This window comes from Microtus pennsylvanicus, chromosome 2 (assembly GCF_037038515.1).
Source record: "Microtus pennsylvanicus isolate mMicPen1 chromosome 2, mMicPen1.hap1, whole genome shotgun sequence".
NCBI classification, from domain to species: Eukaryota; Metazoa; Chordata; class Mammalia; order Rodentia; family Cricetidae; genus Microtus; species Microtus pennsylvanicus.
The window spans coordinates 61,669,021-61,691,201 of record NC_134580.1 but is presented as its reverse complement, the minus strand read 5'-3'; the positions used below and the strand labels follow the sequence as shown (position 1 = coordinate 61,691,201).

The following is a 22,181-nucleotide window of genomic DNA, read 5'->3' as shown; positions in this document are numbered from 1 at the left end:
GCAGTCCTTTTCCCACATTCCAACACCAGGTTCATCTCCACGCCAATAACTCAGTGCCAACAGCTCCACCATCACTAACGGCCAAGGGGACACTTGCCCACCATGCTGCCTTTCCCTGTGTGCTTGCTCCATGCCCCTGCAAAGCCCACCATCACAGCCTGACCTGTCGCCATCTCCATTCCCACACAGAGGCAGCCATTTTGTGTCCCCCCTCCCCCAATAACTTCTTGAATGATGTCTATTTCATGGTGTGAATTTTGTGGTATTCCTTGGCCTCTGATCACCAAGATAATCTTTGGTTGAAAAATCCTTTCAGTGGGTGAGGTAGCATACACTTACACTCTCAACACTCACGGCCAGGAGATGGAGGCAGGAGGATGAGTAACTAAAGGTTATCTTCTCCTATGAGATGGGGTGCAGTAAATAAACTGCCAACTTGATCCATCCATGATGTGGTTAGAGTTCTTACTGCAGAGAACAGGGGCATCTGGGAGAATCCGGAGCAGGGAGAGAAAGAAGTAGACTGAGCATGGCTGGCTGACCGCACACGGCCAGGGATGTTGGTGAGAGAAGGGAGAATAAAATCAGTTATGGAGAACACAGAGATTATAGTGAAAATAGCAGTGGGGTGCGGGGAGCTTGCCATCATAAAGAGAACAAACGGTATCTGGGAAGCCGGGGAAGTGAGAAGTCAGCATGTCAGCATGGACCATTTGAAATGTAGATACTTGGGATACTGCTGTTGTGGAGACAGTGCTGGAGCAGAGGTTGAAGCCAATGATAAGTCTTTTTTTTTTGGTTTTTTTTGGGGGGATTTTTGAGACAGGGTATCTCTGTGGCTTTGGAGTCTGTCCTGGAACTCATTCTGTAGACCAGGCTGGTCTCGAACTCACAGAGATCCGCCTGCCTCTGCCTCCCGAGTGCTGGGATTAAAGGCGTGCGCCACCATTGCCTGGCGATAAATCTTTATAAGCTGGCACTGGGTGTTTAGGAATCCAATACGGCATCCAATCTTCCTCAGGGTGAGCTTTTAAGCACAAAAACCATGTTCTCGGTTGACATACTTCAGTTAACAAGAACAGTTAGCCAGAGGTGGAACTACAGGATTCTAAAAGCAAGTTAGTACATTTAGAGACTTTCCCAGAACTATGGATTTTGGAGGATGAGGCCTTTGTTTTCGTTTTGGCAGGTGGTGCTGTCTACGTGCTGAGTTTTATGATCTGACTGATGCTTCCATCATGGAGTCAGTTGTGCTAAGGTCTGGGGGCCTCCAGAGGTGTGTGGCCCTGTTACACCAAGGGGGCCTGGAAACCAGCATGGACTTTGATATTCTACCACAGGCATCCATGTGTTCCTTCTGCCAGAGGTAAGGGAAATGATTCCTTTTGGCAGGTGGGAACCAGTTTTACAAGTTTCTGGGGATAGCTGGCTTTTATTTAACTGCCAGAAAGCATACAGTCCAGTTTGAGCTCATTTCTGGGTATTTGGACAGACTCAGATGTGGCTCTTCTGCTGTGTAACAAATTCAAGTCCGTTGAGAGGAAGAGAAAAGGGAAAGAGAAGAAAAAGGCAGAGGACACTACCAAAACATAAAAGGAACAAACAACAACCCCTCTGTCTCTTACTGTTACTCAAGCTGGCCTTCAACCCTGTCAGCCTTCCTGTTTCTGGCTCCTAAGTGTTGAGATTCCACATCCCGTGACTGAGTGAGGGAATCCGGGGTTTGGGGGCAAAGCTTACACAGGGCTCTTGTCTAGGGAGGTTGGGGATAGAGGAGCAGGCCATCCATCCATCCATCCATCCATCCATCCATCCATCCATCCATCCCATTCTATCTATCTATCCATCTATCTATCTATCTATCTATCTATCTATCTATCTATCTATCCATCCATCCTATCCATCCTATCTATCTATCCATCCATCCATCCATCTATCTATCTATCTATCTATCTATCTATCTATCTATCTATCTATCATTTAGGTTTCTCAAGGCAAGGCCTAACTATGTAGCTCAGGCTATGAGACAGAGGCTTTTTTTCAGGTGGAAGAATGTAGTGAGCCGGACAGGATCGCCATTACAAGATGGCGCCAACATCCTGTCTTGTTGGTATTAAACAACTCCATATTTGGCTATACCTTTGAGAGCTGCGCGTCCCCGCTTCCCGCATGCGTGGTGGATGAGGATCCTTGAGCCTATCCCGATGCGGTCTGGTGTCAGCTGTTGGTGGCAGCCAATCACAGGGCGACCCATGTGCCAATTCCCTATTTAAGCGGCTGCCTAAGTGCCCCCCTTCCCTTCGCTTCCTGCTGCCTCTCCCCTTCGCTCCCTGCCCCTCCGCTTCCCGTCCCTCGTTTTCCTGCCCTCTCGTTCCCTGCTCCCCATCAATCAAGGGCACTCCAGTAAAGCGTGATCTGAGTGGAATCCTGGTGTGGTGGTCGTTCTTCCCTAGCTGGTCTAGAAGTCCGCCACAGAAGAACAGTAACCTTTATTTTGCCCAGCAACCTTTTATACCTCTACTGCTTTTGTGGAGACCCATTGGCCAGAAAGAACACAAATATCTTTGTCAATTACAGACAACAAGGAAGTTACAAGGCTAGCCTCAAACTCATAGCAATCCTCTAGGCTCAGTCACCTAGTGTTGGGATTACAGGTGTGAGCCATCATGCCCAGCTGATATAATTAAGAGTTAAAGTTAAAAGGATTTTTTGCAATTTATATTTATTTATTCATTCATTAATTCACTCATTCATTAAGTGTATGCATGTGCACACTCATACATGCCTATGTGCTGAGGAAGTAAAAGGAAAACTTAAGGGAGTCAGTTTTCTCCTTCTACCATGTGGATCTGGGGATTCGAACTCAGGCCTTCAGGCTTGGTGGCAAGTACTTTTACCCTGTTGTTCATTTTGCCCACCACACTGTGTAACTCCACCTGGTGGGGGAACTTGTTGTGTAGACCAGGCTGACCTAGAACTCCCAGGGTTTCATATGTCCTCAGCCACCCGTGGGCAGAGAGAACGTGGAAAGAGCTTGTCCAAGTCACAAACACCAATATTATGGTAAAAATAAAATGACAGCAGGTCCCCGAGTGGCAGCAATAGGCAGTGGGCCATGAGACCATGGTGGGCCATGAAGGCAGCCAGTCCCAGGCAGGGAGCTGCGTGGTGGGTGAGAGACACTCAGTGGGTGGAGACAGAGAAGCACCATGCAGAGCAGGTGGGTATTTATTTAGTGGGTTATGGGAGGGGAAGGGGAGAAGAGGGAAGGGGGGGAGGAAGCGGGGAGAAGTGGGGAGAAGGGAGAGAGGCAAAAGCTGCCTCTTTGGGAGAGATACAGAAAGGAAGGGACTCAGGCTCAGAAAGATCTACTTGCCTCAGTGGACAGGTGTTGGGGGAGTGGTGGTGGGGGGTGGAGTAGGGGAGTGGGCAGGGCTTGTCTCTTAAAGGGACAAGACAGACCATTACACTAATGACCTGAAAGCAACTGGAGGAGGAAGGGTTTATGTCATCTTACAGTTTACAATCCATCACTGAAGAAAGCAAAGCCAAGGGCTGGAGAGATGGCTCAGAGGTTAAGAGTATTGCCTGCTCTTCCAAAGGTCCTGAGTTCAATTCCCAGCAACCACATGGTGGCTCACAACCATCTGTAAAGAGGTCCGGTGCCCTCCTATGGCCTGCAGGCATACACACAGACAGAATATTGTATACATAATAAATAAATAAATATTAAAAAAAAGAAGCAAAGCCAAGAATTCAGGTGAGAACCTGGTGGCAGGAACTGAAGCAGAGACCATGGAGGAACTCTGTGTGCTGGTTTGCTCTCTAGGGCTTGCTTAGTTCACTTTCTTATACAATCCAGAATTACCTGCCTAGGGGAGGCATTGACCACAGTGGCTATGCCCTCCCACATCAATCATTAATCAAGAAAATACTCCACAAACATGCTCAAGGAGGCCAGAAGAGGGTACCGGCATCCCTGGAGCTGAAAGTGATTTTGAGCCACTTGATGTGGGTGCTGGGAATGAACTCTAGTCCTCTGGAAGAGCAACAAGTTCTCTCAACCACTGAGCATCTTTCTTGCCCTTTAAGCAGTTGTTTTTGAAGAATGAGCCATTTGGCCATATTTTCCTCAAGTTCCTTCTTTTCCAAAGATTTTATATTTTCACTGGTTGGAGCTATCAATGGAACATCTGCTTTCTCTACACCTACCTTGCCTGCCATTTTAAGATGTTCAAGCTTCTTCAATCAAACTGCATATTTCATGGTTTTCTTCTTTCTGATGAAGAGCTAAGAGCAGTCAGCAGTAACTGTCCTGCAGGATGGAAGTTACACTGTCATTAAAAATCCCTTGCTGAGTAATGTACTATGTTACTTGTGAGCTTAGCCTTAAAATTTCAGGACATTGCCAAAATGTAGCAAGTTCTTTCCAGAATTGGATGCAAAGGACTTCTAGCCTAGTTCCCAATGGAGTCCTTGTTCCCCACTGAAATCTCATGAGCCAGGACTTCACTTATGTTTCTGTGGGCGTTCTGGTCTTCTGAACCCCGCTCGGTATTGACTGATTAAGCTCTATACAGCATTGTAGAGCTGTCCTAGCCCACAGTTCCGAACTCTCCCACACTGTTTCTATAAACATGTTTCCAAGGCTTAAGAAACACACGTTCAGGTTTATTAGACCGGAGATCTCATTTTTCCTAACAATTTGGAGTATTATTTGCCTTTTTTGTGGTTGCCACAAAATACAAGTAGCAATTTAAGGGCAGAAAGCTGTGGTAGTTTGAAGGGACTTTTTGCTCAGCCTCGGCCATTTGAATACTTGGTCCCTGGTGGGTGGGGTTGTTTGCGGGAGGTTTAGGAGGTGTGGCATTGTTGGAGGAAGTATGTCACATTTCCAGTGTGCTTCCTGCTTCCAGTTTGTGGTTTGGTCTGTGAGTTCTCAGCTATTCCAGCTGCTAAGCCTGTGAGCTGCCACACTTCCTTGCTGTGATGGGAATGGACTCTTATCCTCTGGAACACAAACCCAAATAAATATAAGTTGCCTTGGCTATGGTATGTAGTGATATTTTGTTTGTGATCTAACAAATAAAGCTAGCATGACGAGCGCAGAGCCAAGCCATGAGCTAGCCGTAGAGGTCAGGCAGTGGAGTTACACACCTTTAAGCCAGCGGGACAGAGGTGGGTGGATCTCTGTGAGTTCAAGGCCACCCTGAGCTACCTTAGATTGAACCTGTCTAAAAGAGAAACAGAGCTCACACAAAGCATTTGGGATCACTGGGCTCTAATCCCAGCACTAGGGAGGTGGAGGCCGGAGTGACTTGACTGGGTGGAGAGAGGAATATAAGACGGGAGGAGGCAGGCGCTCAGGGCAGTCTGAGGATTCTAAGGGACAGGATCGCTCCTCTGGTCTGAGCATTGGTAGAGGTAAGAACTAGTAGCTGGCTTCTCTGCTTCTCTCATCATTCCACTTTCACCCCCTGATAGCTGACTCTTAAGTTTTTATTATTAAGACCAATTAGAATTTGAGCTACAATGGTGTTCTATTCTAGCAATAGAAAAGTAACAAATACAAAAAGAGTTATTTTGTCTCACAGTTTGTAGCAGGGTGGTAAGAGCAAGCTAACTCTGAAGGCAGGAGTCTGAGATGGGGGTCACGCTGTATTTATAGACAGGAAGCAGAGAGGTGAATGTTAGTGCTTAGCTGCCTCCTTAAAAAAAAAAGTTGGGCGGTGGCTCACGCCTTTAATCCCAGCACTTAGGAGGCAGAGGCAGGTGAATCTCTGTGAGTTGGAGGCCAGCTTGCTTCGTCTACAAAGAGAGACATGCCCATCCTCCAGTAAAACCAACCAACCAAAAAAAAAACAAATATTTTTTAAACTTTTTTTTTTTACTACATTTGTTTGTATGTACACATGCAGGTGTTACTGTGTATGTGTGGAGACCGGAGACTATCCTGGTTCTCACCTTCCACTATGTGGATCCTGGGGTACAACTAAGGTTATCAGGCTTGGTGGCAAGCGCCTCTACCTGCTGAGTCTTCTCTCTAGCCCTTACTTATTTTTTAAAGCCCTATTTTATTTGTGTTTATGTGTATGAGTGTGTTTGTCTCCCTGGGTGGAGGCCAGATGAAGCTATCAGATTCCCTGGAGGTAGCTGGAGTCATAGGCGCTCCACATGGGTGCTGGTAACAGAATTCAGATCCTCCGCAAGGGCAGAATACGCTCTTAACTCCGGAGCCATCTCTCCATCGCTGGCAAAAGTCATCCTGTGTTCGCTCCCAGCCCACGAGATGGTGCTGCCCATTCAGGGCCAGGGTTCTTAGTTAAAGTTGGCTGGAAACTCCGGCAAAGACACGCCCAGAGTTGTCTCCAAGTTGATAAAGTCTATCATTACATGTTCTAGTAAGGATAGCCAGGACTTAATGTAGAGAGTGCCCATTCCTTTGTGCACGGTCTCCATGACCTCTGGGCCTCCAGTTTGCTAAGTTGTAAATCTAATAAAAACAATTAAAATAGAAAAATCCCCCAACCCCGAGTTTCTAAAATTCTGAGATAGGTACCACCTATCTCCCCAACCAATCAGATATGCAAGGTTTGAGAGAGCGGCTCCATATCTACTATTTTGGGACCCAAGGCCGATGGTTTCCCCGTCCTTGCCTCTATTCTGAAACCGTCCTTGATCACCTGTATTCATTTTGCTACCGCCTAAACCAGACGCGGAGTTCCCTTGCTAGCTAATCCTAAAAAAACAGCTTGACAACGCTTGGTGCTCAGTGGCTAAAGCTGAACACGGAACGAAGTGGTACCAGACTGGATGAAAAACGTCAATACACGGAAGAGAACTTCTAGGGAGATTTCCCGAAAGCTGGACTGTCCGATAAAACTTGCAGTCGGGGCAGGAGGCTGGAGAGCCTGAATCGCGGGAATCTGCAGGCGGGGACGCGTCCGGGTGGCTGGCGACCCTGGTCCGGTGTCACGGGGGGAGGGGGGAGCCCCGCCCACGCGGAAGCGCCAGCTGCATCCTCCCAGCCCCGCCCTCTCCGGCGGCCGTCACGATCGCGCGCCGTAGGCGGAGCGGCGTGCGCTGCGGTCAGCTGACTGCTCCGGCTGGCACGTGACTCGCTCTGGGCGCAGGGGTCGAGGAAGCCGAGAGGCCGGAGCTTAGGTCCGGGAGGGATGGAGCGCTGAGCGGTTAACGTCTGCCCGGCTTCCCACCTCCGCACCCGCCGCCGCCGCCGCCTCCGAGACACCTTCCCGGGTCAGTGAGCGACAGCCCTGCCGGGAGCTGGCACTGCAGTGGCCGCTGGGGAAGGATGGGGGCGGGCGCGGGGGCCTAGACTGTGGCGTCGGAGCTGCAGCCGACCTGGGCGCCGGGTGTCCGCGTCTCCTGGCCCAGGGTTGGTGTCTTCGGAAGAAGGGGCCTTGACGGGAACCCAGTGGGCAGAAGGGAGAGGTATAGTACGTTCGGGTCCCTCTTGGGTTCGAGTCCCAGCCAGTGCTGGCCACTCGCGAGGGGGTGGAATGTAACAGATTGGCTCTCCAAGGAGGATCTGGGCTGGAGAGCTGTCTCCGCTGGGTGTTCTCGCCTGTCCGGGAGGAGAAGAAATGTCAGTTTTCACGACCGGCCGAAGAGGTGCCTACCGCAGGCAGGGGGCGGTCACAGAGGACACAGGGTCATTGTAGGCAGTGGACGGAACGGGAACACAGGCAGCTAAAACCATTTTACCAGAATGTGAGGAGGGTAGGCAAAATCTCCTGAAAAGGAACTTGCTGGCAGCCTCTCACAAGGCAAATTGAATCACCTATTAGGCATAAGAGGGAAGCGAGTGCTCTTTTTCAGAGGAAAAATGTAATGTGTGTGTGTTTGTGTGTGTGTGTTTGGGGTGGTGGTGGCCGCTCAGTAGTTAGTGGTGTGCTGGGGTGTGACTAGCCAGGCCCTGGAGTTCGCACTGATGGTGAGATGATAGGTCACAGGAGAACCGATGAAACTTGTAAAAACAGAGAGGAAAAAAGTATGGAGGAGAGGAAACTTGAATTTGGGTTTTGGCGAGCTAGCGGGGTTGGAGAACGGAGGAAGGAGAACTCTCTATTCAGGGAAGGCCCCAGGATTTGAGGGCCTGACGAGAGGGAAGGCATGTTTCGGGGTGCCAAGGCCAGGTTTGAAGTCTGCTGCATTGTGGAGCAGTGGGGATAGCTCTGAGGCCGAGTAACACTGTCACCTAAGTGCACGCTCAGTACCAGAGGCTATGGGGACGCCAAGGCTTAGGAAGCAGACCCGGTCTCTGTTCTCACCGAGTTTACAGACAATTATGCAGGAGGGAGGTTTTAATAATACTCGTACGAGTTAGGTGTGGTAGCATAGACCTTACTTAAAACCTCACACTTGGGAGGCAGAGCCAGCCAGAGCTGGATAGTGAGAGTGTGTCTGAAACACGGAGAATGTTATCCAAGGGTAGAATGTGCTCCGGAGGAGCAATAGCGTGCTGCAGAGGTGTTTTCCAGGAGTAGGACCTCCGCGGGAGAGTCACAGAAGACTTTGCTGAGGAGTTGACCTGGGGGAAGGTCTGAGAAGAGGTTGGTGTGAAAGGGGGAATGAGCAGCCGGGAGTGAAAAGAACATTCCAAGCTGAGGGAACAGAATCTGTCAAGGCCCTGAAATGAGAGGAGGAATATACCTTTCTAGAAATCAGGGGGCGCCTGGGATGGGGAGTGGACAGACTGGCAGAGATGCATGCCAGGCCTGTGTTGAGAGCTGGGGTAGGCTCTCCAGGGCTTTCCTGTTAGCAGCACAGAGGATTTGTAGGCTGTGGCTTTAGAAGACTTAGTTTTGTGGAGATATGGATGGTGGTATAAGCCAACGAGACTAGCTCAGGGGCATTGCAGTCCACTGAAGGATTGTAAGGAATTGTGGAGGGAAAGGAAGATTATGTTCCACTTGCCCCTTCCGGGAAGTAGTTATTACAGTGCTCTAAGTCAACCTGAAGTGTACAGTGGAGGCCAGATCTTTCTGACGTTTGTTGGAGGAGACTCTTGCCAAAATATGTTTAAATTTATCTCTTTGTAATGCCATCTGTTGCCCTTTCCTGATTCATTGTGTAGATAGGAATCCATTTGGACTCTTGGGCTGGAAGCAGAGAAGTCAAGTGACTTGTGTAACATAACTTCCATGGTTTCTGACCTCAGATGCAATTCATGGTGATTACCTGTGCAGTAACCATAGCCACATAAGAAGGGTAAGGTTTGAAGGTGCGTGGCATCTCAGATTCAAAGCTTTGGGTGAAACTTTACCTGGTTAGGGCTGCTTCAAGGGATTCTACAGTTGTAGTTTGTGCCTTAGAAACGGCTTCTGTGAGCTGGGCCTGGTACCTGGTACACACTTAAATTCCAGCACTGGGGAGGCGGAGGCAGAAGGGCCTGCCCAGGTTTGGGCAGCCTGGCATATATAGTGAGTTGCAGACCGGCCAGGGCTGCATAGCAAGGCCCTGTCTGGGAAAGCCCAGGGCTGCTTTTCTGTGTACTGTGTGGCTGGAGGGGATAAGAAGCAAAGGGTGAGCGGAAGTGCTCCAGGTGTCCATCACAGCTCGTTGGCAACCAGCGAGTCTTCATTGTGCTGAAGTCTCAGAACTACGGGATCCTTTTCCCTTTTGGTTCCTTTGCAGATACTAGATCTCAAGAAACAGTACTCTGCATCCTGAATGTTGAGAGCTGGGTGATCACTCTAATTCCGAATTGAAAACAAGGCAGGAGATTTTTATTTATTTACTTACTTACTCATTTTGAGACAGTGTTTCACTATGTAGCCCTGGCTGTCCTGGAACTAACTCTCTCTCTCTTTTTAAAAAAGACCTTTTTTATGAGTTAACCCAATTATCTGGTATATTAACTTTTTAAAAGAAATTATTTTTGTTCTGTGTGTATGAATGTTTTGTCTGCATGTATGTTATGTGTACCACATGTTCCCGGTTTCTGTGGAAGCCAGAAGAGGGCATTGGATCCCCTGGAGCTGGAGTACTGGTGGTTGTGAGCTACCATGTAAGTGCTGGGAACTGAACCTGGGTCTTCTGCCATAGCAACTAGTGCTCTTCCCTGCTGAGCCGTCTGCAGCCGTCTAACTTCACCATTTAGCTTGTACTCACTCGGTGCTTCTGAGCTGCAATGCTAACGACAGTTTAGACATTTAGGCTGTCCTACGTCTAGACCATCCACCACGTCATGATTAGTGATCCTCACATCAGGACAGCTCGAAGTAGTCCTGTGCATTTCTCACGGAGACAGATAAGCATGCAGTATCCCCACTGTCTTGGGCAAATACATGATGAAGATTCAGAAAATAAGTAATATTTCTGTAAGCTGTTTGTTTTGATGGCTGTTAGTATTGACTGCAGAAACTACATTTTAATATTTCTAATTGTATGAAAACCTTGAGTTCTCTGTCAGTCTCTGTGTAGTTACCAGCTGTGCAGCTGTGCAGTTACCAGCTGTGCAGTTACCCAGCTGTGCCTTTGGACAGATACCTTCGTTAACTGTTCTCTGCTCTGAAGGAATTTAGCACCAAATTGCGGAGCAAACTGAAGTGCTTTTCAGTACTCACTATTCAGTGTGTTGTTCTTGAAGCGATTCTGAGAGGGGAAGTAGGGTGGGGTTCGGGGAATTGAGTCAGTCTTGTACTTAGCCCTGATTTTAAGTCTTTAACTTGAATTTCAGACCTTAGCGCAGAGTGCACCATGGTCTAGTCAGGATTATCAATGATCACCCAAGAGCAAAGGGAAGTGGCATTCTGGGAGGAGTGTGGCTGGCTTCGGCTGTTCCTGTGGTCTACTTCGTGTGACGGTCAGGCGACAACTTGGAGCAGTCACTTCCCCGCCCACCTGGTGGGTGCAGGATCCTGTGTATACTAGAACTGACTTGTGAACTCTGGGTGGCTCTCCTGTCTTTGCCTCTGTCTCCACATCAGAGTGCTCACCACAGTTGCCCCTCAAGCCATCTTTTACTGAGGTTCTGGATAGAGCTTTGGTCACCACGTGGGCTCTTAGGTACTGAGTTGTCGCCTTGGCTCTGCCCTTTTGTTTTATGAGCTGGGGTTTCATACTCTAGCCCAGACTGGCCTGGCGCTCCCTATAAAGTCCAGGCTGCTAGCCTCAGACTCCACCTTCCTGTCTCCTAGATGCTAAGATTCCAAACACAAGCCCCCCTAATGACTCTGAATGATAGACATACTGTGGCTGTGGTCAGTGTGCCAGTTTACCTACAGTAGCTTTACCAGAAGTGACTAGGTGCTTTCTGTAGTAATAGGGGCGACGGCGGGGCTGACTTTTATTCTTTTTGAACTGTCAGCGATGACCTTGAACTTCGGGTCCTCCGGCCTCCCTAGTGCTAGGAATACAGGTTTGTGCAACCACACACAGTTTATGTGGTGCTGGGGATAGAACGCGGGGCTTCAGCCTTGCTAGGCAAGCACCTTGCCAACTGAGCTACCTTCCCCAGCTCCAAAGAATGAGTTTTGAGTAGACCACAAGAGGACAGTGGACTGGGGTAGTAACTAAAGTGATTGAAGATTGTTTTCTTTCATATTTAAATGCACTGAAGACATTTAGGTAATTCCCCAAAAACAAAAACAGGGTTTCTCTATGTTGCTCTGGCTATCCTGAAACTCATTTTGTTTGGAGGCTGTTCTGGAACTAGCTCTTGTAGACCAGGCTGGCCTCGAACTCACAGAGATCCGCCTGCCTCTGCCTCCCAAGTGCTGGAATTAAAGGTGTGCACTGCCGCCACCCAGCAGGTTTATGTAGTTAATATTTTTTCACTTGAAAATAAACTTGAAGAAGTTATAATGTATTTATTGATGATACATGGTCTTAACAATTCTAAGATCTCAAGAATGCTGGAAATATTGAAAGGTGAGCTAGAAGTGTTTAAACAGGCTAGGAATAAGTCCCTCCCACAACCACAAGTAAAAGGCCTCTGATTTGAAGGTAAAATATTTTGTAATCAAAGAGGAAACATATTTTCAAGGACCAAAAAGGAAGTTATTTTGCACCTAGACCATCTTCCAGCCTTATTCCTGTGGAATTTAAACTACTGTAGAGATGAGTGTATTTAAAAGAAATGGTGTCCTGCTAATCCACCTGCCTGTCTGCTTGTCCGTTCTTCTGAGACAAGGTCTTACTGGCTGTAGTTCAGGCTTACCTGGAACTCGGTTGTCACGTAGCCTAGCCTCAAACTTGCCTCAGTTTTCCAAGTGCTGGGGTTATGGGTATGAGCCATGCAGCTGGGCTAATAATAGGTGTGAGCAACCGCAGCTGGGTTCAAGCACTAACATCAGTGCAGGCTCGGGGTGCTTACTGGGACACTTCCTGTTCTCTGTGGTTGTCCCTCTTTGGGGTTTGTCTTCCACTCTCCAGTCACAGCAGCAATGCTAGCAGATCTGTGCAAGCCCAGTACCCCCACCTTTTGTGGTCCTGTGCAAGTTGCTACATTGTTGTTTTTATTTTACATTTAAGTTAGTGTGGTATGAGGGTAATTCTAGCCTTCAGATCAGCCTAGGTAAGAGAGGTGACAATTAAACAATCCCAGGCTTTGAACCCAGGCTTTCCCTTCCTACTGTGCTTTTTCCCTTGGGCTGCTCCTGTATTGCACTGAGGTTGTTTTCCTGTCTTGGCCTCTGCTTGAGCCTCTCTCTCATTCCTCTCTTTATCTGTGTGCCTTTGCCTACCAGATCTGTGACCATCATCGGAAGTTACTTGATAACGGGACTGCAGTTAATTTGTTTTGCTTCCCAGAGGCAACCCCAGTTCTGGAACTTGAGATGAATAAGATCCTAAATTGAAAACAGCCACTAGTTAAGTAAGAGATGAGACATAAAATTTGTATCTGTCTTAATGCAGTTATAATGTTTACCTGGGTTTAATGAACCTGGGTTGAGAGTGGTGCAGTGGAATGTATGTTGATTGATTTGGACTTAGTTGAGAAAATGTCTTAGATACTTTATTTATTTATTTATTTTTTTTATTTTACATGCTTTGATGTTTTGCCTGTGTGTGTGTGCCTTCGTAAGACTGTTGGGTTCCCTGGAGCTGTTGTTACAGACAGTTGTGAGCTACCTTGTGGGTACTGGGAATTGAACCCCGGTCCTTTGGAAGAATAGTTAGTCAGTGCTCTTAACCGCTGAGCTTGCATGGTTTTTATAAACAGAGGGTAATTTGTGCCGAGTGGACCTGAAAGAGAGGCAGCATGGGAAATAGCTAAGGGCAGGCTTGAGGTTAAGGTGGAATTGGATCCAGCAAGGTTTGAGGATATGGCAGGAAAACCTCATCAAAGAACTGGTGGGCAGATTCAAATTTCGTTCCATGTGGGAGCCAGAACTTGGTGCACATGTGTAATGAGTTATTCAACCTTCTGTTATCTGAGAGGAAACAGCGTGGGCACAGAGCCGTCTGTCACTTGTCCATGTGACATTCAAAATGCTTTGTATTCTGTTGTTCGTAAGTTCACTCACTCAAGACAGAAATTCACTGTGTTGCCCAGCCTGGCCTGAGTTCTAGATCCTCCTGCCACAGCTTCTCAGTGCTGGGATTGTAGCTAAACTGTTCTCTCTCTCAAGACAAGCTCTCACTGGAATTAAAAGCATTTGCCACCATGTCTACCTAGCAAGTGTTCATTGAGCAAAGCGGAAGTTTACCTAGATTTTATTTTGTTCTGTACTCTTAGCATTTGTTTTTGTTTGCTTAATAAGTGTGCTAGTTACCATCAAATGCATGCAAAAAGTGGGTTGATGTATGTGTCTGCACGTGTTCAGGCCTGTCCACACACGTGTCATTCTAAACTCTGTAGTTAGAATAACTCGAGTCAACAACTCTAGAGATGCTGTGTGGTTCTTTGGAAACACTCTGCAATTAGCCATTTTGTTTTGTTTTGTTTTTGTTTTTCAAGACAAGGTTTCTCTGTGTGGTTCTGACTGTCCTGGAACAGACTCTATAGACAAGGTTGGCCTTGAACTCGGAAATCTGCCTGTCTCTGACCCCCAAGTGCTGGAATCAAAGGTGTGCTCCACTATGCCCAGCTATCTTCTGTTGCATAGTATTGCCACCTCTTACAACGCTAACTCACTGTGTTATCATGGGAACACCTTCCTCCCCCGCCCTCCAATATAGAGTCACTATGTAGCTCTGTCTTGGAACTCACTATGTAGACCAAACTGGCCTTGAATTCACTGATCCACCTGCCTCTGCCACCTGAGTGCTGGGTTTAAGGCATGCTCCACCACACCTGGCTGGGAACACCTTATTTTGATACAGTGGTTCTGAAACCTGTTTATAATCTGATTTTCCTGCAGGATGTTTTTTAAAATAATTTTTAAATTATTTAATTTAGTTTATTGTTACAGTGTTTGTGATGCATATGTGAGTTTGGATGCATGCATGCTGTGGTGTACGTATGAAGGCAGAGGACAACTCGCCAGAGCCAGTTCTCTCCTTCCACAGAAAGGTAGCTTCAGTCATCTGCCTGGCCTCCTCCTCTCATTTTGCATGCAGTGATATGCTGAGCTGAGCTGGGATCAGCCCCCTTCTTTATGTTGTCCTGCAGTGCTGGCTCTGGCCCTTGGGTGGCGCTGCCTGGAGCGGGCATGGAGCGTGCATTAGGGTTTTCTCTGGCCATAGTTCACAGTGAGATGAAATTGCTGTTGGCCAGTCTTGATCCTGGTGCTTCACACATGGTTATAATAGTGTAAAGTAGTCTTGTCTTTCTCTCTTGTTTTATCCTCCCCACTCTCTCCCTTTCTTTAACTGTGGGGGAGTATGTTTGCCGCAGGGCATTTGTGGAGCCTGTTTTTTCTCCTTCCATTCTCACATGGTTCTGGGAATCAAAGTGACGTAGTCAGGCCTGGTGGCAAGAGCCTTTCCCATTGGGCCGTTTGCCAGACTCTGGTGTTCTGTGTTGTGATGCTGTTTGCTAGTCTCTGAACTTTTCAGGTCTTAGGATAGGGGCGTGGTTTTGTGCTTACAAAGTAGGGACACCTGGTAGGCTGGGAAAGTAACTTGGAGCTGGAGTGCATTTCTGACAATTGAGGTCCTAGGTGTGATCTCCAGCAACACAAAATACAAAAGATAAAACTGAGCCAGATGGGTACCCACACCTTATTCCCCACTGCTTGGAAAGCTGAGGCAGGAGGGTGGGTGAGCCCAGGCATTTAAGACTGGTCTGGGTAGTATAATGAGAATTTGTCCCAGATACGGAAATAAATAAGCCTGGACACATAACACCTATTTGAACATCCCTTTGTTAAATAGTAATGTGTGTTTAGATACAGTGTATCTAAAGTATGACTGTTTTAGACATTAGAGTTTTGAAAGCAATTTTACTACTTAGCTGTCTGGTTAGGTTTCTGTTGAGTGTGATAAAACACTGACCAAAACCAGCTTGGGAGGAAAGGGTCTATTTCACCTCCTCGGTTATAGTCTTCAGAGGGAAGGCAGGGCAGGAACCTGGAGGCAGGGGCTAAAGGTAAAGGCAGTAGAGGGATGCTGTTTGCAGGCGTGGTCCTCACGACTGGCTCGCATCAGCCCTGGCGCTCCACCGTGGACTCTGCCTTCCACATCAAGAATCAGGAAAATGCTCCTCCAGTTTGCCTGCAGCCTGGAAGCATTTTCTCTATGAGGTTTCCTCTTCCCAAATGACCTTAGCTTGTGTCATGTTTACAAAAAGTTGCTCAGTACCGTACCCCAGACTGGCCTTGAACTTCTAATTACAAGTATGTGCCAGCACACCTGGCTTTATATATCTAAATCAGTGGTAACAGGATGTTATAGCTTCATTAACTCCTTTTTTTTTTTTTTTTTTTTTTTGGTTTTTCAAGACAGGGTTTCTCTGTAGCTTTGGTGCCCCTCCCGGAACTTGCTCTTGTAGACCAGGCTGGCCTTGAACTCCTTGAGATCCGCCTGCCCCTGCCTCCCCAGTGCTGGGATTACGCGCCACCACCGCCTGGCTACTTCATTAACTTTTTTAAGTGAATTTGTATTTTGTCAATCAAGACAGCTTTCCAATAGTGTATGGATTTTATTTGTAATAAAATGAACATTTCTCTCATTATTACTCAAGTAATACATGTCCATTGTTGCCCTTCTTCACAGATACAGTATTGCTCCTTCCTTTCTGCCTATACTTGTGAAATTTTTGCTGTTCATTGTCATTCATCCTGTTTTGTGTTTTTTATTTTAAATAAAACACAAGACTGAGAAAGGGGGGAAGCTGAAGGGTGTGACTGACTCTCCACAGAAATAAATATCAATTAGATAACAGTATCAAAGGTCATGACTAGCACGTCCACCAAACCAGCTTCTGATTAAAATGGGCTCACCTTCCCAACACAAACAGCTACAGATCTGGTCAGGCCGGGTGGAGACACAGCTTGTAGACTGCGGTGACAGCGAGCTCTGCGGCCCCTCGCGGCTTTCTCCCTCGCAGGGGCATTGCACTGGAGTCGAGAAGGAAGCTCGAGCAGAGCAGAGCAGTTGATCCTCAGACTGATTTTACATGGGAAGGCCTATCTAGCTAGTTAAGTGAAGTTGACAGAGAAATACCAGGAACCTGGAATGAGTAGACAGCTATAAACTGAAAAATTGCCAACACAATTGCTTTCCCTTTCTTCCCTTCCATTCCTCTCTGTTTCCAGGCTGAAGGATTGCTGGGCAAGTCCCTGAGCTGTATTTCTAGTCCAATACAACACTCTTAAAAAGGAAAACAAAATCAAGTGTCTAGGTGCCTTCCAGAGCAAAACACAGCATTGTCTTTTTTAAAAATTTTTTAAACTTTTTAAAAATTTAAAATTTTTTTAAAAAAATTCGGCTGGGCTTAGTGGCACGTGCATCCCAGCAGTGGGCAAGCAGAGGCAGACTGATCTCTGTGAGTTGAAGCCAGTTTGGTGTACATAACAAGCTCTAGGCTAGTCAGGGTATGTAGTAAGTCATTTGTTAAGACATTGCTTTGTGTGTGTGTGTGTGTGTGTGTGTGTGTGTGTGTGTGTGCATTTGTGTACACGAACATGTGTGGGTGTCAGAGAAGACCTGCAGGAAACTGCCCTGCTTCCATATGTGAATTCTAAAGCATGGAACTTAGTCATCGAGCTTGGAGTGAAGTGCTTTCGCCCTGAGCCTGCTGTTTGGGCCTCCAGCATTCTCAGAAGGAAGATAACATGAAGATTAGGAATGTGACCAGTGATTTAATGGACAGTATCAAATGTGAAGAAAATGGAAATTTTCAAACAGAAAATCCTAAATTAAAAATATGTGTGTGTCTTTGTCTTTTGTGCATGTGTGTGCACACACACACACAACTGAACATAGAAAGGGGGACTGTTTGCTGGGGAGAAAGAAGCCTGAGGAGACAGGGTGTTTTCTGTTGTGGACTCTCTAGATTTTACCTGCTTACATTAGAGGGTAGTGAGGGTGGGTGGAGGGGTGGAATATGACAGGTACAGCAATACAGTGAAGCCATTATTTAAAAAGACAGCCAGCCATAGTGGTCTTTTAATCCCAACACTTGGGAGGCAGAAGCAGGCAGATCTTTGTGAGTTCAAGGCCAGTCTGGTCGACACAGAGTTCAGAACAACCAGAGCTACATAGAAAGACACTGTCTGAAGACAAACAAAAACCACATGGGTATAAATAAACCACAAATACCTGTGTGTTGTTGCTTGGGTTATATATTTTTGTGGTACTAGGGATGAGACCTATGGCCTCATGACCTAGTGCTAGGCAAGAGCTCTACCGCTGAACCAGCCCAGTAGAGGGATCTTACGTGGTGTGTGTGCGTCTGTCCAAGTCCGTCTGTGTGGAAACTCTCAGGGGGGCTAAGTGGGAAAGTCTTTAGGGCATTGGTAGTGTGCCTCTGAGACCTGTGGGGTTCCTGTCCCTCCTCTTCTCTCCTGTGTGTTTCTGCCATGATGTGGAGTGCCTGAGTGGAGTGCCGTCTAGACTAGACCTCTGTAGTATCGAGCCAAGTCAACATTTTCTCTATAAATCAATTAGCTCAGGTTATAATGGTACAGGGCTAATTGTGCATGCAAAGCTGATTGCGTTTCAAATTTTACCAGTGTACAAAACTCTAGAATTCAGTAGTAACTCAGTCTCAGTATTGTTTTATTGTGTGTGTGAGTGTGTGTACTTAACTTGTACACAGGAACTCCATCAGTAAAATGTTTGTTGTGCAAACATAAGGGCCTAAATTCAATCTTAGGACTCATTAAAAAAAAAAAGAAAACAATAAAAAAAGACCAGGTGTGCCTGTTGGTGCTTGTAATCCCAGCGCTAGCGAAGCAGAGACATGTGGGTCCGTGGGGCTCACTGGCCAGCCAGCCAAGCCTGCTAGGTAAGCTGAAGGCCAGTGAGGGACCCTGTCTCAGAAAGGGTGGTGGATGCTGGAAGAGCACACCTAGGACTGCCCTCTGGCCCCTACACATACACACATGTACATATATGTGAGCAAGTAATTTAAAAAGGAACTGTAAGAGAAGGTGAAAAGATACTGAATTTCATCACACCTTGTGGGAATGCAGGACACACCTGCGGCCACTGACTGAAGACGGAGCAGGCGGGACCACTGGAGCTTGAGCACTTTAATAATGGAGAACAGAAGATGTTCTCTTGTTGGAAAACAGTTTGGCAGCTGCTCTGAGGTCAAAGAAACCACAGTGATCTGCTTAGAAAGTGTACTTTTGGCTGGCAGTGGTGGCTTACGACTCTAAACCCAGAACTCGGGAACCAGAGGCAGGCGGATCTCTGAGTTGAAGACCAGTCTGGTCTATAGTGTGAGTTTCCGGACAGCCAGGGATACAGAGAAACCCTGTATTAACACCCCCTCCCCCAAAGTTTATTTCTGCAATGTTCTCCCAAGATAAATGGAAACATGATTTCACAGAATTATTTGTTCATAAAATGCCTTGAGTTGCAGCGTCCACCGGCAGGTAAGCAGAGCTGTGGAGGTGCGCAGTGGCGTTCCGAGCAGTGCAGGAGCGTTTGCAGCTGCAGAAGCCGGGCCTACGGAGCACATCTGCTCCCACCAGCACATTAGCCGTGGAGTTCTGTGCCCGGGCTGACGGCGGAGTAGGACTGATGGGTCGGACGAGGTTTAAGGAGAGACCGTGTCGGTCTCAGGTGGTTCTGAGTGTTGGTTGTAAGCACGTGCCACCACGTGTGCCTGACTTTGTTTTTGAGTTCTGGGACAGGGTCTTGCTGTGTAACTCACTCAGCCTTGAACTCCTGGTAATCCTGCTTCAGCCTCTCAAATGAATCAGCCCTCCTGAATTAAAAATACGGTTTTCTTTTTGTTTTGTTTTGTTTGGAGACAGGATCTTACTGTAGTCCTGACTAGCTTGAAATTCAAAGAGCTCTCCCTGCCTCTGCCTTCTTTGTTTGGGGCTAAAAGCAGGAGTCACTACAAATGTTTATTTTGGTTTTGGCAGTGGTTTAACAGGTCCATATATGACTCTAGATTTGATTGAAGCCTTAAGATGGGTGTATTTAATTGTGTATAGATTAGATCAAGAGTAGGAACAGGGAAAGTAGATAAGCAACTATAATTCAATTTATCTGTTAAATTATCATGTAATCCTCAAGGTTATTCATTCAACAATTTTGAAGAAATACAGGCCAGGAAGGTGTGAAGTGGGTGAGAGTCTTAACTGCATGAGCCCAGGCCCAGCCAGGGCAGCCTGTGGTCACTGCTCCTGTGGTGAGGGAGAGAGGTGGAGGTCACTCCAGAGACACCAGAGACACTGCCTCAGCCAATAAACAACCCCACAGTCAGTTCTCCCACCTGCACACACGTGCAGTGCACACATGCACATGCTAGCGTTCCTCTCCGGCCCAGCACAGGAAAGAGTCCTTTAGAGGACGCAGCCTTCTAAGTCCAGGCTAGACCCGGATCTCAGTTGTGTGCTGTGCCCTCAGGTACACAACTAAGCTGTGAGCTTCTCAGGGTTACTGTGAGAACGGAATGAGGCAGCTTGGAGACCCGTGTGTTTTAGTACCAAATGCAAAGGCCACTTTGCCATCTTTTCTCGTCTCCCTAAAGGGCTCTGGTCCTAAGCGAGACTTAGAGAGCTTCCTGGTGTGCCCAGACACTGCTCTGCTGTGTGGAGAAAGATTTGTGATTTTATTTCCTTTTATCCTGGTAAAGGCTCAGTGGGGGAGAGAGGCGTGTGCTATTTATAGATGGAAAATAGGGTCTTCAGTGTTTCCGGGAGTCTTTGGGACATCACGGGCCAAACGGGATAGAGTGGGGAGATGGACATGTACTGGCCCCCACTGGACAGAGGGCAGAGCTCAGCCATACGCTCTTGACAGAGTTAGAGCAGTTGGTTTCCTTACCTGCTGTCTGGGGAGAGAGCAAGTAGAAAAATACACCCACAAGTACCCTTTACCAGATTTTCTGGTGTGAACATGCAGTAAAACATCAAATTCCCCTAACTGAGGCCCCCAAGGAAATTGGTATTATTAAAGGTGGCTCAGACTGGGCTCACAAACAAGCCTGTAGTCCTGTCTACTTGGAAGGCCTAGGCAGGAGAAACCCAAGAGATTCCAAGCCTAACATAGGCAATTTAGTGAAACCCTGTTTCTGGAGGACTGGGGAAGGACTTGGTGTTTATCTGAGGTGCCTGAGGCCCCAGGTTTAATCTCCATATTGTTAAACAAACAAAACAACCAGAGGCTTAAAGATACCAGTAGATTCTCTGATAGACCAGTGTAGTACAGTCAGGATAGTCTCCTGATTGCTATCTGGGGTAAAATAGTTTGGTGACTGTAGAGTATTAGGTGGAAGAAACCAGATTGGAAAATAGCCAAGGCCAGTGGCCAAGACAGCAAGCAGAGGCTGACAGCTGTGAGGGCTTGTGCGTCTCAGTGCAGCAAGCCTGCCCACGCAGCCAGAAAGTCCTGTTTTCTTGTGTGTGTGGTTTTTGAGACAGGGTTTCTCTGTGTAGCCCTGACTGTCCTGGAACTCTGCAGACCAGGCTGACCTCAAACTCAAGAGCTCCTCTGCCTCATTTCCTGAGTGCTGGGATTAAAGGCGTGTGCCACCTCCACACAGCCAAGTCCTGTGTTCCTCATGGCAGTGAAAGGCTTGGTGGCATGTTCCTGGAGTTGCAGCCTTGGGAAGCCAGAGTGGGAAGAGTGCTGGAACCCAAGTTTGAGGCCAGCTTGGGCAAAACATTGAGATCCTAGATCAAAACAGGTGAAGGAAAGAGGGGCCAAGGTTCCAATATCCCCTTCAAATGCGTTTCCCATCTTCCCTCCCCTTTTGTAGTCCCCAGTAGCACCTCTGGCTGGGGCCATGTTAGATCCCGACTGATGTAAGATTGTACTTTAGACATTCAGTGTTACTGTTCTGCTTTAATATTACAGCTTCTCCGTTGATTTCCAAAGAGATAACCAACATGACTGAGTTCTGGCTCATATCTGCTCCTGGGGAGAAAACCTGTCAGCAAACATGGGAGAAACTCCACGCAGCAACTACGAAGAACAATAACCTGGCGGTTTCTTCCAAGTTCAACATTCCTGACTTGAAGGTGCGGCTGTACTGCGCAGAAAACTGCAGTTGGGGAGCCCGGGGAGGGCACTTTTTGTTCTGTCAGAAGTGAATTTCTAGGTTCCTTGAGAAGTAAAGTCATTCCTCCCTGGCTGTTGATGTGATTTAGAGCGGCTCCTGGTCTCTGGATGTCACAAGGAAGTCACTGAAGTCATGTCTCATTCCCATGTTTCTCTGAGTTATAGAACGCCTTGGTACTACATCACATGGGATTTTCAGGAGAGAAGAGTCTTAGTATTTATTTTCAAATATCGCAGGAATATTTCCATTATTGTTTATAGTCTGTTACCACAGTGCCTAGTTAGACATTATTTACTCAATTGAATTTTTTTTTTTTATTGTTTTTTGAGATAGGGTTTCTCTGTATCTTTTGGAGCCTGCCCTGGAACTAGCTCTTTCAGACCAGGCTGGCCTCAAACTCACAGTGATTCGCCTGCTTCTGCCTCCTGAGTACTGGGATTAAAGGCGTGCGCCCCCCCCTCCCGTGAATATTTTTAACATTTATTGAAGACGCATGGTCTAGCAGTTATGAGGCAGGCTCCAGAATGTTACCTGAACTTTTGCGAAAGCAGCACTTTACTTCTTTTTGGTTTTTTTGAGGTAG

The 22,181-nt window shown here is 47.2% G+C and overlaps 1 protein-coding gene across 2 annotated transcripts in view; it reads left to right on the top strand.

The window, feature by feature from the left end:
- Positions 1-7,099: 7,099 nt before the first annotated feature.
- The window catches only part of Atp6v1c1 (ATPase H+ transporting V1 subunit C1), a 32,177-nt gene continuing 17,095 nt past the window's right edge, over positions 7,100-22,181 (top strand). Inside the window, exons 1-2 of one of the 2 annotated variants that reach the window (XM_075961149.1) lie at positions 7,100-7,257; positions 21,394-21,557. In XM_075961149.1, the coding sequence (XP_075817264.1) occupies positions 21,426-21,557 (132 nt within the window). In that variant the 5' untranslated portion in view covers positions 7,100-7,257; positions 21,394-21,425. Of the gene's footprint in view, positions 7,453-21,393; positions 21,558-22,181 lie in introns of both variants that reach the window. The other variant, XM_075961150.1, reaches the window with a different exon arrangement.